General features: G+C 41.7%; 1 protein-coding gene and 1 non-coding gene across 3 annotated transcripts in view; both read right to left on the bottom strand.

Annotated features, from left to right (window-relative positions):
- Nucleotides 1-19,089, bottom strand: part of MICU1 (mitochondrial calcium uptake 1) — a 227,940-nt gene continuing 208,851 nt past the window's right edge. Inside the window, exons 11-12 of one of the 2 annotated variants that reach the window (XM_070364852.1) lie at nucleotides 2,146-2,235; nucleotides 1-1,197 (exon numbers count right to left, since the gene is read on the bottom strand). In XM_070364852.1, the coding sequence (XP_070220953.1) occupies nucleotides 1,037-1,197; nucleotides 2,146-2,235 (251 nt within the window). In that variant the 3' untranslated portion in view covers nucleotides 1-1,036. The remainder of the gene's footprint in view (nucleotides 1,198-2,145; nucleotides 2,236-19,089) is intronic. The other variant, XM_005888689.3, reaches the window with a different exon arrangement.
- On the bottom strand, nucleotides 12,915-12,987 carry TRNAG-CCC (transfer RNA glycine (anticodon CCC)). The gene has a single exon. It is a non-coding gene; the product is annotated as a tRNA-Gly (tRNA).

Genomic DNA, 19,089 nt, shown 5'->3' with positions numbered 1-19,089 from the left:
AAATGCTATCCAAACCATGTTGAAAAACGCCACCACTAACCTTCAGATACCCTCACTTTTTGTTTATGCCTGATGTGTCCTCTCAACAGGAAGAACCAGATTCTGGTAGAAAGAAAATAGGTCTCTTGCTAGCAGGATCTCAAAGCCAGTGGAGAAGTGAAATGGAAAGGGCCCTGGAGGATCCTAAAATAAAGGACACAGGAGCCTTTGTGTGTGGGGGTTGTTTATTGCAAACTGTTATAATTAAAGTGGTATTTTACAAGTGTTTTTAAGACAGAGGGCAGACAGGCTCTGAGCTGGGCCTCAGCTCCAGAGGCACACACCTGGGGGGGGAAATGGCACTTGCAGGGAACACGAGCTCAACTGCTGTTCACTTCGTAAGCACAGTCGTGCTGGAGTCTTCTTAGGGAGCCTGAGAGGAAAAGAAGGGAGTGGGGACAGCCATGAAGCAGCTGCTTTAAATTCCTAATCTTGCTCCATCCCCACTGTGCACATGGCCTTTCGGAGCAGGCCTCAGAGCCACCCTGGGGACTGACACAAATCCATCCTTGGGCCCAGGCTTCCTGCCAACTCGGGGGGTCTTGGTCATCCTTGTTATCACTCATTACTGATTTCCTTTTTCTGTCAGAGGTTTCCCAAATTTGTAGCTTAAAAACACCAGCAGGAGGAGAAGCCAGGAATGTTCTTGTTAATATAAATCCAGAGCCAAGACGGCTTGAGAACTGGGTATTTCCCAGGGTTGGCAGGTATGTGGACAGTTGCCTGCATTCTTTATCCATAGGTGCTTGAACGCATAGTAGTGTTGAACATGCAAAGGGTCTGCACTTTTCGGACTTGCTCATGTTTTTGAGAACCTCTAGAGAGACTCACTGGATCAGAATCAGCCTAGCAGAATGTGGGGACAGGGGAGACTTGAATCCTAAGATCATTCCCAGGAGAAAGGGAGCACTACTTCCAGAAGTAGCAGCAGGGAGGCTGTGCCAAGGCTCTGCCCAAGGAGCCTGGTGTGGAGAGGGGCTCCTTGTGCAGCTTTGGGTTACTGTTTGGGCAAAGCGAAGTCCCAGGCAGTCTCCTGTGCACATTTCCACATGGCCTGCATGAGGCGGGTGAAGCCCATGTCTTTGGGCTTCTCCAAGCCTCTCATCAGCCGTTGCTTCATGATAGAAACAAATTCCTTATTGCTCAGCTCTCCATTGCCTAAAAGAAGAGGCAAACACAACAGAGATAAGTGAAGGCCTTGAAACAAAGATGAGAAAATTCCACTGTCACATCGTGTCGGTTCCAAAGCCTAGCACTCTCACGGCCAAATTCAATTCTCTTGGCTAAAAGTGAATTGATTTGTGCCTTCCCTGATGTTTTCAACTGCAACTCAGTGACAATTCAGTGTAGTGTGGCAGAAGTTGAATGAGACTATATTATATGTCAGGTCCTGTGCTATGCTAGATGTTGAGAATAAAGAGATAAAAATGACTTTGTCCCTTGAAATACCATCAGATCGTGGGAGAGACAAGTAAATTATTTAAGTATTATGGTAGACGTCATAATGGGGTAAACAGAGGATGCTACGGGGCACAGAGGAGGAATGTCTAACTCAGGATGGGGAGGGTACAATTACAGATCAGTAAAGACTTCCTGGAGGTGACTCTTAAGTTGACTCCCAAAGGATGAGCAGGAATTGGCCACACACAGGGGAGTGAGACGGGGGAGGCATTTCAGTGGTGGTTATAGCACAAGCAAAGGCACGGGCAGGAAGCAGTCCAGCTGCTGGAGAACCACACTGAGTGAGGTGTTGCTGGACACAGAGGTGCAGGCAGGGTCAGGAAACCGAGGCAGGCAGGGAGACAGGTCCCTAAGGAGCCTGCATTCTTCTTAAAGGGTTTGTACTTTATCTTCAGGGCAGGAAAGGAGGACTGCAAGAAGGGAGGAAGATGTAGTTAGATTTTCATTTTGGATGGATTTCTGGCTGGCTGATGATGGCGATGGCCTGGAGAATGGCACAGCTGGAGTACGGGAGCCAGTTCAGAAGCTGCTGTGACAGTCTCGGCTGGTACACTGGAGCTATCTGCAAGGCTCTGTCAGAAACAGTGTCTACGCCAAGGGCAGTAAGCTCGGTTTTCCTGCCGGACTCCAGAGGGCCCCACTTACCATCACAGTCAAAGAGCGCAAACACCACATCGCACACGTGATCTGAGAGTTCCACTTTAGCCACTGTCCTGGCTACCTGCTGCATGGTCACTGAAAGAAGAAAGACATTGAGTTAGCCCAGCAGAGGGACTTTCGTTTTGCTTTCTCTGAATGGAAGGATAAAAATATTCCATCATAGTAAAAAATTTTCAGATGTATTTGTGATAATTCAGTTTTTAATCCATAACCACCCTTCCTTTTCACTTCAGGTTCCATTTTTTTCTATTGCTGCCACACTTTAGGAGGTATATATAATTAAGTAAGAATGCCTGATAATAATTCATAGGGAAAGTAGATAAGAGGTTACCAACAGCTGGGAAGTTAGTGGTTAATAGGTATAGATTTACCATTTGGGGTGATGGAGAATTTTTGGAATAGTATTGATGGTTGTACAACATTGTGAATGTAATGAATGCCACCGACATACTTTAAAAATGACTTAAATGGCAGCTTTTGTTATATGTATTTTACCATAATAAAATTTTTAAAAGTTAAAATCCACATAGTATTTAAGGATGGAATTCTAAGTCTCAAGCATATAGTGGTGGCTTTTCTAATAACTTATTACCAGAAGAGTGCCTTGCTAAAAAGTAAAGAATATCTGATATTATTATAGTCTCCATCTCGGCATTTCCCTCTCACTGGAAAGAACACAGTAACAAAAAGTTAAGGAAATAATGAGGCAGCCAAAGGATGGGGAGGTGAGAAACAAGGAGGCTAGTCTGATTGCACTGAGGCTTCACCACCAGTTATTGATGAACAGCGGAAATGCACAGCTGAGCTCCTGCCCCTCCTCCTGACAGGTCTGCCATCACCCACTTTGTTTCTCCCAACTGTGCCCCTTGAGAGAAGCAGTGGTCCCCACCTCGCTAGATCAGAATAGTTTTTTCTTTTTCTTTTTCCAGACTTCATCAGAAAATCTCTTCTCTCCTGCCATTTTCTCTTTCTTTGACATTTACTGTTAAACACTAGCAATCATGTGAAAATTGGTTCTCATGAAAAACAAGCCAGGAAGGAAATTAGGCGATTTCCCCTGCCTTCTCTGCCATTTATCCTCAAGCTTGATCTAGCTACATCTAGAAATTATGTTATTGCTTATAGACACACTCTTAAGTGAGGTAAAACTAAGAGGAGAGAAAAAGATGAATTTCTATTCATGAATCAACTAGCAACGAAGTGTTTGTATCTATAAACCTCAGATTTGTGTGTGCTCAGTCGCTAAGTCCTGTCTGATTCTTTGTGACCCCAGAGATTGCAGCCTGCCAGACTCCTCTGTCCACTGCTGCTTCCAGAAGCAATGTAAACTTTTCAAAGTCAGCGTGTTTTCTCTGCTTATTTCATTCCTATAATTTCAGTTCTTTCTTGTCATTTTTTTCTGCCTTTGATCTCTCATTTCACCTCCGTGCCTCCATGCATTCTCCACCGTGCTCTCAAGGTCAGCTGATACAAACGCCAGAACAAGGCAGAGGAGCAAGGTGACGCAGGAGGAAAACTGCTTGCAGTCATAAGACCTGAGCTCTAGTCTTGGCTCCACCAACTTGCTCGTGTGACCCTGATGGAGTTATGTGATCTCTTTGGATACAATTTCTCATATCCAAAAGAGGAGATGCCACAAGATAACTGCGAAGGTGGCTTAGTAGTGCAAAGAGAGGTTCACTGGCGTTTTCCAGAATCTGAGGGCGAGAGACAGGAGTGGAGGGACACAGAAATAGCTGAGGATCTTGTGTGGTGAAGGACAGAAGAAAGGCATAAAGGCCACAAGCTGGGCTGTGCCTCAGTGTCCACAGTCTCTGGCTGGAGGGGACTGGGCTGCTCATAGGGCGTGAAGGGCTTTAGGTTCTTTAGGAAGTGCTCACACTGCACTTCCTCCCAGGACATGAGTTAGCATGAAAGACGAATCATCATCCCTCGGAACTACAAGACTTAAGCAGACTATCTACTCTGTGGATGTTCATGAGATGTAGTCAAGTGCTGCCAGGGGAGACGGGGCCTCTATCAGACTGTGGAAGTTTTAGGGTTTAGAAACTTCTCCTGGTAGATCTGGACACTTTATTCTCTCAGCTGGCTCAGGCAGAACCAATTCCTGCTAACTAAATGGCCTGGGGAAGGAAGAGAAAGCAGAAGGCCAATTTGCAAGGAAAACAGTAACTGTTAAGAGAACTAAAGGGATAACAGCTGGTCATACTTCTCAGTAGGAAAATCTACTAAGGAAACAATTCACCTCAGAAGATTGCTCAGTGAAAAGAGAATAAGATCAGAAGACCCTGGGTGCTCTCAAATTGTGGTCATTTACCAGACTACCCTATGCAGCCACAGAAATGTGTCCTGAAAAGCAGTTCAAAACCTGTTCTATATTAAATAAATACGGACACTTTATGTTAACCATTCCTTTCTCTGCCAATGTTTGTTAACCATGCCCTTTTCACATCAATACCACACCTGTTTTAACTGATAACTACACCTCTTTTTCTCTCAGTTCTCTCAGGGCAGAGTGCCCATCATCAATTCTTCTTGATGCTCCCAGTGCCCATCCTATTCCCTATGAAGATGGACCTTCTCCTCTAAATAAACCATTAAATAAATAATATTCAATGTCAGTGAGAGCTCTTGGCTTTTTCAGGTGAAAAGGTCACTGAAGTGGTATTAAGTGGTTGCAGAACAGGGACTTCTCGAATCCACAGGTGAGAATGCCTCATTACAAAGGCCATCTCTTAACAGAACAGTTACAGAGTATGTTTCATCTCACATGGAGAGGGCTCTAATGCCCTCTGTACTACAGGAGGAAAACAGGGCTGCTGAGGTATTCAAACCACTGGGATGTTACCAGCCAGCAAAGGGCCTGGCTGGGGTGCCCTTTCACAGTCTGAGATCCTCAGACAGGGCCCCAGGGTGTGAATCAGAGCAGTGGAACATTAAACTAGCTGGTGAGCTCCAGCCAAGGGTACTGGGGACAAGTAGGGTGACAGATTACAAGCCAAGTGCTTGACAGCTGGTCCCAAGAGCTGGCTCATTCAGATTTGCTTCCACATCTCTGAACCACAAAGTCATAATTAAATCACAGCAAGAACAATCCCCCACCACTTCTGCCCCAGATCTCAGCTTCTCCATGCAGACCAGTTGTTGGTACTGGAATGTGGGCCTCACCCATTTAATGATGCTAACTGATGGATGATTGGGATTCTAATCTGAAAGATATCCCTATGGAGCATGAAATCCCCCTGGAGAAGGCCTAGGTTTCCAAGGCCTATCTATTCCTTTGATATAAATCTGCTCCAGTTACCTGAACAATATATGGGCATGAGACTGGGTGATTTCTACTAGATTGGGATGGGGAGGAATTTGCAGAAGCAGGCTCACTGGCATTCAAAAATGTGTTAACCATCTGGCTCTTTGAAAAGTCTAAGCAGAATCTGAGATGTGCCAGGTCCCCAGATTACTCTCTGGCATAGTCCATGACTGGACAATTCAGCAGCACAAAGAAATACATACTGAGTTTGTGTGACTATAATGTCAGAAGCTATATTACACAAAACTATCTATTCACAACAGTACTCGAACAGAGGAAAGGAGAGTTCTGGAGGGATAAGAGCCCAAATATCCATTTGGAATCAGAGAATCTTAGAACTGGAAGAGACCTCAGAAGAAAGATAAAATGCAAAGAATTTGAATAACTTGCTCAAAGTTATTCAAAGGGCCACAAAGCTAGCTGGTAGCAGGGCTGTGCCTCGAATCTAGGTCTCCTGACTTTCAGCCCATGCTTTTTCCTATACACACTGGGCTCACTCCATCCCTTATATGGACAGTGGATCCCCCCATGAATCTGTCACTCTATATTTTTTTGCGGGGGGAGGGCATGCCATGCAACTTGTGGGATCTTAGTTCCCTGACTAGCAACTGAATCTGTGTTCTTGGCAGTGAGTGTGGAGTCTCAACCACAGGACCACCAGGAAATTCCCAGGAATCTCTCATTATAAGTTAAGAGAAAGAACTCAGGTGGAAGAAAAGCGAAAATATGAATTACTCCTCGCTAGTGGGCAGGGATGAATAACCGAATAATAACTAGGGGTTGTGAGGAGCCAGCACTGTGGTCTGACCACAGATCTGATGTCCTGTATGATGGAAGACATCAGTATTCCCTTGGAACATATACTGACAATGTTAGGGACAACTTGAAAGGTTTACTAAAATCCAACCCAATGAAAAGCATATGAAATAAAGGTGGCCCTGGGAGTTCTGCCTGTGATGCATAAACTGAGCTGTGCACAGCGTGACCCAATTAGGAGCTGCCTGTCTCTTCCTAATGCAAAGGCGTTTGGAAAGGTGATACGCCAAGTTGGGTTGACAGTCTCTAGCTGTGTGGCCATGTGATGGTTCCTGTCTTCCTGGACCGTAGTGGAGAAAATCAAAAGCCGGCTTGTGACAGCCAAGGTTAAGTGAGGGAGACATTTCTGCTTCAGCTCTGAAAAGGCTTATGATGTAGAGGTCTTAGTTTCTTAAGCCCATCCCTGGATGGCTTCGGGGAAGGTGAGGACAGGGGGAAGGATTTTCCTTTAAAGAGCACTTGTCCTTTCTTTTGCATCTTCTTCCAGGGTACTTTGGCTAATACAACACACACATTTCAACCTGACTGAAGGAGGGGGGCGGTGGGAAGGAAAGGACAACATTTAGGATAACAAGCAATTTCAGGAGCCAAGAGTAACGCAGTACACTAATAATGAAAACTCTAACACTCTGTGTTATGCACAGTGCTTTCGAGCCACAGGCAGGTTGACCAGCTCTGTGTGCTCAGGCCGTCCACCTGTCAGAGGTGATGCTGGTGATCCTGGCTTTTAAATACTGGTATATGCCAGAAAAAAAACTGTGGCCAGGTTTTCTGAACCTCAGAGCATCCTTCCAGATGACTGTTTCAACAGGCTTACATGCTTAACCTAGTAAAACTGGTTGACAGGAAGGTTTATTGCCATTGTCCAGTACTGTATCTGGTGTCATTAAAAATGCTCATCACATTTGTCCACAAAAGGCAAGCATTTCTACCAGCTCCATTAGGCAGTGATTTCAGGTGCCACATTCAGAAGGCAATCACAGTTCAGTGGGGGAAACCATACATATCATTAAGATTGTGAAACATATAGGAGAATTATCAGACATATTAACAGACACACATGGGTTACAGTGGAATAGTTTGTATTTGGTTAGAGGTACATTTTGGATCCTCATTCCAAAGGATTAAAGAGACAGACTACTCCAGATATGGCATGTAAAGTAGTAAGTAGTAGGTGGTGGAGGAATCAGTTTGAGTAAGGACTGGAAGCAGGAAAGGAGGCTAATGCCTGACTGGACAGCTTGAACAGAGGTGCAGGTGGGGATGACAGCATTAGGATAGATTTGCCATCAGGACAGACTGGCAAGGGGCCAGTCAAGTCTCCTTGCAGGGAAACCTTTATAACACAGCCAGGTCTTACCTCGAGACCAATTTACCATGTTACCAAAATTTACCATATTTGCTTTTCCTTCTTTGACTCTTTTAAATTTTCATTATTTTTTATTTTAAAAAGTTATTTTTCATTATATAATACATTTAGTTGTTTGAAATTCAAATGGTACAAAAGGGTTGAAGTCTCCCTCTCAATGTCCCTTCCCCCTCCAGATGTTGTCCGGAAGCAACGAACATCTCCAGTTTCCCTAGAAATATTTTATAGATAGAAAATCAAATATTTATTCTTCACTTCTTCCCACAAAATGATTTAAATATATGGTTTTCCTTGACTCATTTAACAACATATCTAAGAAATAATTCCATTCCAATAGATAAACAATTCCTTTTTGACAGGTGCACAGCATTCCACCAAGAGCACGTGTCATTATTTAGATAACCACTTCTTTATATTATTCTAACCTCAATCTTGGAAGTGGCTTTTATGCTTGCTTTGCAAAATTACTTCCTTGGTGGGCTACAGTTGTCAGCCTCAAGAGAGTCTGAATCTCTGATAACTAAAGTTGAAAGCAACTGAGATATTTAAGTTCAGCTTGCTGAAATGATACAAAAGGCTAAATACACTTCATCTTAACAAGTGTCTTATCAAAACTGCAGAGGTCTCTAAGGGCAGTAGCCCCTGAAGCCCCTGCAAAGCAGCGCTTGCATTAAATACTAACCTCTATACTTCCCCAGTTGGTGTAATTTCTTTCTGATCCTTTTCATAGCAGGATATAATGCTGCTGATGTTCTTGTCTCTTTAAGTGGGTGTTTTGGTGGTTTATCTTACCCTCTTTCCTCTCTCCTTCAATGGTAATCATGAGTCCCTAAAGCAGCTCTCCTTCTCCTTGGGGCACTTATAAATAATTTCACTAAATCACAACATATTCAAAGCAACAGAGGTAAGCCAGAATCAATCTTTAGAACTGCTAAGTGACTTTAAATTTTGGGGAAAATAAATTAGTTCTCTGCAGAGAGAGAAAGTGCCTCATAAAGCAAACATTTCTTTCAGAATTTGAGCTTCTGTGCCTACAGTATGAATACTTTTGTTTTAAAAATTGATGCCTTTGTCTTAAATGAATGGAATCCTGGCAAGCACTCTCCTTCACACATAAACGTTCTTACAAAATGAAATAATGAACTGAAGCACAGGAGCCTGCCTCCCACAAACTTTAAAAGAATTTATAAGGACTTTCCTAGAGGTCCAGTGGTTAAGATTGTGCGTCCACTGCAGGGGGTACAGGTTCAATCCTTGGTCAGGGAACTAAGATCCTGAATGCTTGGCAGCATGGCCAATAAATAAATAAATTAAAAAAATACAAGAATTTACAAAATAGGAGCTTTTTCCCCATAACCTCTTCTCCACACATCTTTATGACATTCCCATTTCCTGTCTTCATGCTACGGCTGTCTGGGGATGCTCTCCCGTACATTCTTGCTGTAAACTTTCCCCCATTTTCGTCTTCTCATAAAAGCACTGAGTCACCTATAGAATTCTCTAGACCCTTCTGGTGGCAGTGAGTGCTATGCACTTGACAGAACAGTGGTATGGAAGTGAATGAACTGGAATCTCTGGTCTCAGTTTTGTATCACACTAGCTGTGATTTGAGCAAGCCATTTTCCTTCAAGTGTAATTAAAGAAGTTAAAAACAAGGAAGTGAGGGTTTAAGTAAAATGATTTCTAAGCTCCCTTTAAGCCCTAAAATTTTATGACTGACATGTTAACATCCTTTTAGATAACATGGCTTAGATGAATTAAAATGTGCATATCTTCAGAAGTCCTCAAAAGAATTTAACTGGTAATTTCTGGAATTACAGCTGGTATGGTGGGTAGAATTTTGAGATGGTCCTCAAGATCCCCACACCCTGTAAAATCTCCTCTCCTTGAAAGTGGGCAAGACCTGTGAATAGGACGTGATACCACTCTTGTGATTAGGTTACTTTATATGGATAAGGTAATGGGATAGTCATTCTCATGATTACAATTATGTAAGAACCCATCTCGCACACTGAGGAAAAAGATTCTCCTGCTGGCTTTGAAGAAGTGAGCTGCCATACTGTAAGAGGACCACATGGCAAGGAACTGCAGTGGCCTGCTGAGAGCGACAGCCAGTATGAAAAAGGAACCTCAGTCCTACACCCAAAAGGAGCTGAGTTCTGCCAAGAACCCAAATAAGCTTAGAAGAGGACTGTCTGTGAACTCCAGATGAGAAAGCAGTCCTACTGATGCCTTGATTTCCGTCTTGTTAAAGACTTTGAGCAGAGAACCCAGTTACACTGTGCCTGACTCTCTGACTTATGAAAACTAGTATGATAAACAGGTGGTATTTTAAGCTGCAAATTTGTTGTAATTTGTTATAAGCAAGAAAGTAGGGAAGGTATTTATGGTTGGGAATGTCCTTTAGAGATTCCTCAAATAATACTTTATATACAACTATGCTCATTCTAGGTACATTTTATGGAACTGTCACTTTTCTGCAAGTACTATACCAAGCTTTAGAAATCAGCTCTTATCAAGGCACTAGCCAAGATCTAATTAAGTTTTAGATTTCTTAACAAGAAAATAAATTAAAACTGCCACCATTCTTTTGGGAATTCAACAGCCTTGCTCTGATTTCAAATGTATTTGATAATTATAAGTCAGTTCATTTTCACAGATTTGGATACAGCTTTAGGCTACAACATGTTCCTTAAAACATTACTACATTCAGTTAAAAGCTGATTTAGTTACAGAGTTTCAAATCTGGAAGAATGCTTGGCGATATTTAGTATAACATCTAACCTGAGGTCAGAGAAATTGTGATTTGCCCATGTGTCAAGGAAAGTAATGACAAGGGAAGGTGTCATACTCCTCTTGTCCTCCCCCTCACCCTAGGCTTTTATTAGAGAATTATACCATCCTTTTCAGGATCTGATCAGGTTAAAAATTAATTCACTCATTTATTCAACATTAATTAAATATCTACTATATATAAATAATTATTCTAGGCTCAGAGCAGGACACAAAGATGTGGAAAACATGGTTCTTGTCCTCAAGAATTTACAGTCTAGTAGACAATTACCCTTTGATTGCTACAGATACTAGAGATATTGATAGGGCATAGATAGTCCTAGGAACAGGGCTTCCCTGGTGGCTCAGATGGTAAAGAATCTGCCTGCAATGCAGGAGACCTGGGTTTGATCCCTGGGTCCTGAAGATGCCCTGGAGAAGGGAATGGCTTACCCACTCTAGTATTGTTGCCTGGAGAATTCCATGGACAGAGGAGCCTGGTGGGTTACAGTCCATGGGGTCACAAAGAGTCAGATATGACTGAGTGACTCACACACACACACACACACACACACACACACACACAGTCCTAGGAATAGATAAGTTAAATAATGAAAATTGGAGATACTAAGGGAACATTTCATGCAAAGATGGGCACAATAAAGGACAGAAACAGCAAAAACCTAAGAGAAGCAGAAGAGATTTAAAAAAGGTGGCAAGAATATACAAAAGGTATATTCTTCTGTGTATTCTTGACTATACAAAAAAGGTCTTAATGACCCAGATAACTGTGATATAGTCACTCACCTAGAGACAGAAATCCTGGGGTGTGAAGTTAAGTGGGCCTGAGGAAGCATTGCTATGAACAAACCTAGTGGAGGTGATAGAATTCTAGATGAGCTATTTAAAATCCTAAAAGATGATGCTGTTAAAAGTGCTGCACTCAATATGCCTGCAAATTTGCAAAACTCAGCAGTGGACTCCAGGACTGGAAATGTCAGTTTTCATTCTAATCCCAAAGAAAGGCAATGCCAAAGAATGTTTAAACCGTTGTACAATTATGCTCATTTCACATGTTAGCAAGGTAATGTTCAAAATCCTACAAGTTAGGTTTTAGTAGTACATTAACCAAGAACTTCCAGATGTATAAGCTGGATTTAGAAAAGGCAGAGGAACCAGAGATCAAATTGCCAACATCCGTTGAATCATAGAAAAAGCAAAGGAATTTCAGAAAAACATCTACTTCTGCTTCACTGACTACGCGAAAGCCTTTGACTGTGTAGATTACAACAAACTGTGGAAAATTCTTAAAGACATGGGAATACTAAACCATCTTACCTGTCTCCTGAGAAACCTGTATGCAGGTCAAGAAGCAACAGGTAGAACCGGACATGAAACAGCAGACTGGTTCCAAATTGGGGAAGGAGTATGTCAAGGCTGTATACTTCACTCTGCTTATTTAAGTTCACAGAGTACATCATGCAAAATGCCAGGCTGGATGAATCAAAGCTTGAATCAAGATTGCCAAGAGAAATATCAACAATCTCAGATAGGCAGATGATACTATTCTAATGGCAGAGAGTGAAGAGGAACAAAGAGCCTCTTGATGAGGGTGAAACAGAACAGTGAAAAAGCTAGCTTAAAATTCAACATTCAAAAAACTAAGATCATGGCATCCGGTCCCATCAGTTCATGGCAAAGAGATGGGGAAAAAGTGAAAACAATGACAGATTTTATTTTCTTGGGCTCCAAAGTTACTGAGAATGGTGACCACAGCCATGAAATTAAAAGACACTTGCTCCTTGAAAGAAAAGCTGTGACAAACCTAGACATCAATTAAAAAGCAAAGACATCACTTTGCCGACAAAGGTGTGTATATTCAAAGCTATGGTTTTTCCAGTAGTCATGCATGGATGTGAGAGCTGGACCATAAAGAAGGCTGAGTGCTGAAGAATTACTGCTGGAGGAGACTCTTGAGAGTCCCTTGGACAGCAAGGAGATCAAACCATTCAATCCTAAAGGCAGTCAGTCCTGAATACTCATTGGAAGGATGGATGCTGAAGCTGAAGTTCTAATACTTTGGCCACCTGATGTGAAGAGCTGACTCCCTGGAAAAAACTTCAATGCTGGGAAAGATTGAAGGCAGGAGAAGAAGGGGACAACAGAGGATGAGATGATTGGATGGCATCACTGACTCGATGGACCTAAGTTTGAGCAAACTCTGGGAGATAGTGAAGGACAGGGAAAACTGGCGTGCTGAAGTCAATGGGGCTGCAAAGAGATGCGTACGACAGTGAATGAACAGTGAAAATCAATGCCTTCTGAAAGCAATAATCCCAGGATATTTTAGATGAATGATGAATTTTAGGAGAAACTAAAAGCTCCAATCTTCCTCATTAAAAACAAAGCAACTTACAACTTCTTTATTCCTTTTTTCTGATTTTTATTTGGCTGCACTGGGTCTTGGTTGCAGTATGTGGGATCTAATTCCCTGGCCAGGGATTGAACCTGGGCCCCCTGCATTGGGAGTGCAGAGTCTTAGCCACTGGACCACCAGAGAAATCACAACAACTTCTAAATTAATACAAATCTCAAAAAGTGGCTGAAAAAAGCAGTAGATACTACTTTCCAAGAGAACAAACAGTAAGCCATATCAGGGTCTAGGGTGATATTTTAAAAAATAACTTTTTGCCAAATTGCCATATCCGGAGAGGATGTTTCTAATCTATTAGCTCCTTACTTAACTGAAGATAAATAGACAGAGGAAAGTCAGTACTTTGGGGTTGAAAACAGAACAGGTGGCTGTCTATAGTCATAATTTCAATCTAGTATAATAATAAAGGATTAAGTTCAGTTCAGTTCAGTTGCTCAGTAGTGTCCAACTCTTTGTGACCCCGTGGACTGCAGCATGCAGGCTTTCCCGTCCATCACCAACTCCTGGAGCTTGCTCAAACTCTCGTCCATCAAGTCGGTGATACTATCCAACCATCTCATCATCTGTCTTCCCCTTCTCCTCCTGCCTTCAATCTTTCCAAGCATCAGGGTCTTTTCCAACGAGTCAGTTCTCTGCATCAGGTAGCCAAAGTATTGGGGCTTCAGCTTCAGCATCAGTCCTTCCAATGAATATTCAGGACTGATTTCCTTTAGGATAGACTGGTTGGATCTCCTTGCAGTCCAACGGACTCTCAAGAGCCTTCACCAACACCACAGTTCAAAAACATCAATTCTTTGTCACTCAGCTTTCTTTATAGATGAGAGCATTTGTGCAGTAATTTGAACATTCTCTGGCATTGCCTTTCTTTGGGATTATAATGAAAACTGACCTTTTCCAGTCCTGTGGCCACTGCTGAGTTTTCCAAATTTGCTGGCATATTGAGTGCAGCATTTTAACAGCATCATCTTCTAGAATTTGAAATAGCTCAGCTGGAATTCCATCACCTCCACTAGCTTTGTTTATAGTGATGCTTCCTTCCTAAGGTCCACTTGACTTTGCATTCTAAGATGTCTGGCTCTAGGCGAGTGATCACACCATCATGATTATCTGGGTCACGAAGATCTTTTTTGTATAGTTCTTCTGTGTTTCCTTGCCACCTCTTAATATCTTCAGCTTCTGTTAGGTCCATACTGTTTCTGTCCTTTATTGTGCTCATTTTTGCATGAAATGTTCCCTTGGTATCTCTAATTTTCTTGAAGAGATCTTCAGTCTTTCCCATAATATTGTTTTCCTCTACTTCTTTGCATTGATCGCTGAGGAAGGCTTTCTTATCTCTCTGTGCTATTCTTTGGAACTCTGCATTCAAATGGTTTATCTTTCCTTTTCTCCTTTGCCTTTTGCTTCTCTTCTTTTCTCATCTATTTGTAAGGTCTCCTCAGACAACCATTTTGCCTTTTTGCATTTCTTTTTCTTGGGGATGGTCTTCTTCACTGCCTCCTGTACAATGTCACGAACCTCCGTCCATAGTTCTTCAGGCACTCTATCAGATCTAATCCCTTGAATTTATTTCTCACTCCCACTGTATAATTGTAAGGCATTTGATTTAGGTCATATCTGAATGGTCTAGTGGTTTTCCCTACTTTCTTCAATATAGGATTATCTCATTTGATTCTCTCAGTGGCTTGAAGCAAGGAGTCTATATCACCACTCTACAGATCAGGAAACTGAAGTCTGAAAGCTTCAGTGATTCGTTCAAAGACACAAAGCTAGTGAGTTACAGTGACTCAAAATCAGGTTTGAGTTTAAAACCAGAATTTATGCTTACAAACTTCTTGAGTATATTTAACTTTCAATAAGTGCTAGATGTTGGAAGTGTCTCTGAAAGTATAATAAAACACTGCCACACCTACAAGTAGAGGTGATAAGGAACACCTGGATCGTTAGAAGTTCAGGAGTCCACATCTGTATATCCTATAATCTGATGTTCAGAAATGACAGCTTAGTATAGACATATATATTTTCTGTTCTGTGGGATCCTTCAAAGGGGTACCAACTTTCCTTGCTAGATGACCATATTTAAGTCATTGCAGGCTTTTGTGTATTGGTTTTTTCACCGAAGAGAAATATGGTCAGAAAAGTGAACAACGTAGATGTGTCTACTAAGACGTTCCTTTGTGGGCATAAGAAGCTAGATTAGACAATTCCAAGAATCTGTGTCACTGTAGAGTATGCACTACAGATGTCAGAGTGTGTCTGAGCTGGAAAACATGGTTCTGAACAGAAGAGACAACTGTAGGGGGAAAAATGTCCTATTCCATATCTAACAGAAGGGCACTGACTCCAAAACATCAGAGTTTATCAAAAGACTCTATTCCCAGCCAAGAATGGTCAACTCTTAATCAAAGGGAACTGGGAGGAAACAAGCTAGTGCCTGTCCTCCCTACGCTACTGAGAACCAGAGTTCAGAATGGTGAACCTGCCTTGTCTCCTCCTAGATTACATTCAGCAAAGATTTTCAAATCCCAGAAGCATTTTGGGGTATAAAGAGACAACATGATGGTATGGAAAGAATACAGGCTTTGGGATCAGAGAGCCCTGAGGTTGAATTCTGGCTCTACTTATTAGCTGAGTAACCAAGGGTAAGGTGCTTCATTTTGTATTTCCTTTTCCATAAAACAGAGGATAATCCTACCTTTCAGTAAAAATACTTGGGGTTGCAGAGGGCACCTTGTAGGAGTTATGCCACAGGTTTTACAATTTGTTTTCCTGACTTGTCAGGTAATTAGGTAAAGTGTACATATAGAATGACTATACAGAATTGAGGGCAACTATGTCATAAATTATGGTTTTCAATTTAAGGGGCCGGTGCTGGAGCATGAGTACTAAAGGTCATGGACTGTATCTGTGCCACTGTTTCCTGTATTGTAGTTCAAAGTACACAGGAAGCACAACTGGACCTACAAGGTCCCAAATCTCTAATATTCTAAGATGTTTCATAAGGGGCTTTTCACCACCTGGAAACCTTTTATTGTCTTGGCAGAAATAAGAACACTCTAAGTCATACAGGCCATAGCTCATTCTAGAGCTCCAATTCAAATAATTTCTAACTGTTCCATCATAGGATGCCATGGGGAAGGAGTCATGTTCAATTTTCCATTACCTTCTTCAGCAGACTAGGTAAATCATTCAGACAGCCCTTGAGAGGTTATACATCTAATTTTATGCCCAATATGTGTATGAATAAGCAATAGAACCAAATCCTCTTTAGTGCGAAACAAGAGATGACCCATAGTAGAAACACACTATTAGTTCATGTAGAAAGGTTGCTTCTCCAGATGGTCAGATTCACCAAAGACATCTCATTCTTGCCTGACAGTTGTCTTTTTCACATGGGCCATGAGGAACTAAAGAAATAGCCTCAACACAATTTGCCATTTTCACTCTAGAGGGATTAGATCACATTGGAATGTAAATCTGCAAATGCCACCTGCCTAGGTTCTCCAACTGTTCTGAGGAACATTAGCTCTGTAAGTTGTTAAAAGACATTTTAGGGCAAGTCAAGTTTGGGAATTTTATCACTCTCTTGGAAATTAATAATGCACATTAGCATATTAAAAAGTTGGCAGGAGTAGTGCTGCAGGAAGAATTTCTGTATAACTTGGCATTTTCCAAACTTATTTGACCCATGGAACACTTTTTGGGGGTTTTGTTTTAAACCCACAGAACCATTAACATATTGCAGTATATAATGTTCTTCACAATGCTGTTTGGGAAATTCTGTGCTAAATTATGTCTAAAGACAGGTTTCCAAGCTCTAAAATAGCCAAGGAAAAGATAATGCCAGGGCCTCTAAAAGGTGCCAATTTCTGAAGGTCCTAATCTTTTAGGAAAAAATGAAGACAGCTGAGATTGAGAATAGCAGGCAGACAAAGGTACTCATATGTCCACCCAAAGGTACTCTTCCCCCACCTCCCATGGAGGTCAGAGGCTCTAATTAGCACCTATCACAACTTGAACAACTTGTATCCTCTTCTTTCTCCCCTGATGGATTGTGAGCTTCTTGAGAGCAGAAGCCTGTGCCCAGCACAGTGCCTATGCTGCCAGCTCAATGAATGCATGAGCCATGCTAAATCTGCTTATATCATCAACCTCATAATGCAAGCAGCAGGCATTTATTCAACATCCAGTGCATGATAGGCACAAGGTTAAGTGTTATATGTAGATTTATCCTCAGAACAATCCTGTGAGGTGGATATAGTTATCCTGATTTTAAAAACACAGAAACTAAATTCAGAAATTGCCCAAAGCTACTCAGCTAGTCAGGCTTCCCAGGTGGCTCAGTGGTAAAGAATCCACTTGCCAATGCAGGAGATGCAGGAAATGTGGGTTCGATCCCTGTTTGGGAAGATCCTCTGGAGGAGGAAATGGCAACCCACTGCAGTATTCTTGCCTGGAAAATCTCATGGACAGAGGAGCCTGGAGGGTTACAGTCCATGGGGTCACAAAAAGTTGTAAGTAACTGAGCACGCACAAACACATTCACTAAACTAGTCAAAGATGGAGCCAAGATTCAAATCCAGGCTCGTGTGGTTAACCATTGTATTTTTCCTCCTCTCTTCTAAGATTTATCTTAGCAGTGAAATATCATGATTCTGTGGAAGCAGAATTGGTACAGAACTCAAATCCATGGAAAAATCACCAGTCTGACTATCAGGCTAAGGAAGGTTTAAAAGGGGAGAGTGCAAGGAGAGCCTGTAAAAGACAGGCACATCTGGCAGAGGGAAGGAACTTGGAATGGTTGCCAAGCACATGCTAGTCTTTTCTTGTGCAATCTGTGTCAAGTCTAAAACACAGGGCTTACAGAAGACAGTGAATTCATGACATGAGTTTGTTCTCTGGGTCTACTGTCAAAGGTGAGGGGTTACTGGCTTGAGATCCTATGTCTTGTTCACATCTATCAAGACATTCACTCATTCACCTATTAATTGATCAACTATTTACAGAATGTCTACTGTATCTTAGCTATTGTCCTAGGCACAGGAAATATATTCAGGAACAAGACAGATAAACATTCTAGCAAATAGGGACAGATAATAAACACACACATAAATATACAAGAAAATACAAGGTAGTCATAAATGCTATGATACAGGCTGATGGAGCTACCTAGGAAGTGATTTATGACACCTTAGTTACAAGGAGCCCAACACACTGAGGTCCCGGGAAAGAGCACTTGAGGTGAAGGAACAGCCAGAACAAGGGGTTTCAGGTGGAATGAACTTCATATATCTAGAAAATAAAAGAAGAGCATGCAGAGTGGACTGAACTGGTAAGAAAGTGATATTTGTTATACTCAAGAGTATATAAGCGCCATGCCACAGGGAGCCCTGTAAGCCCAGGTAGAGAGACTAGAAGTAGAGTGGGCTAGATGGAGAAACAAAGTCAGATTTGGGATTTCTGGAAGTAGAGATGTAGATTCATTGAAAAAATAAATATGCAGATGAATGAGTATGGAATCAAGGATAATGCTTACTTTTGTTTGTTTACTTCAGTTAAGTGTTTATTGAAAGCCTACTATCGATGTACAAAACATCACAGACAGTAATCTCTACTCTACTGATTACCTGTATTTGTGAAAATTCAAGCCGTGTCTATAATTTATGGACAGGAATTGATTACAAGAGTGAAGTCAGAAGATTTTAGGTTAAAAATTACAAAAGCTATAGATAATGTATTTAGTTTTATATAATTTAACTGAGTAGTCAGGAAGGGCTCTTTGAAGAAACAGAAGTTAGCCAGGGAAAGAAAGACCATAATTAGGTTTCTTTTAAAAAATTCAGTTTTAGGGACTCGCCTGGTGGTCCAGTGGCTAAGACTCTGAGCTCTCAATGCTGAGACCCTGGGTTTGATCCCTGGCTGGGGAACTAGACTCTACATGCCACAACTAAGACCCTGCACAGCCAAATAAATTACAAAAAATTCAGTTTTAAATAGACGATACAAATATTCTCATAGTAAATTAAATTCATTTTTTTTGTTTCTGGTTTTGCTTTACTTTGTGGACTACATATGAGTGATATTTAGTTCTTGGTTGCTATAGTGAGTTGAATGTTGGCCCAAGAGATATGTCTACATCTTACGCCCTGGAACTTATGAATGTGACTTTGTTTGGAAGAAGGGTCTTTGCAGATGTAATTAAGAATCCTGAGATGATCCAGGTGGGTCCTA

The sequence above is a fragment of the Bos mutus genome, chromosome 28 (genome assembly GCF_027580195.1).
Source record: "Bos mutus isolate GX-2022 chromosome 28, NWIPB_WYAK_1.1, whole genome shotgun sequence".
NCBI classification, from domain to species: domain Eukaryota; kingdom Metazoa; phylum Chordata; class Mammalia; order Artiodactyla; family Bovidae; genus Bos; species Bos mutus.
The sequence above is the reverse complement of the archived record's forward strand: the minus strand, read 5'-3'. Positions and strand labels throughout refer to the sequence as shown.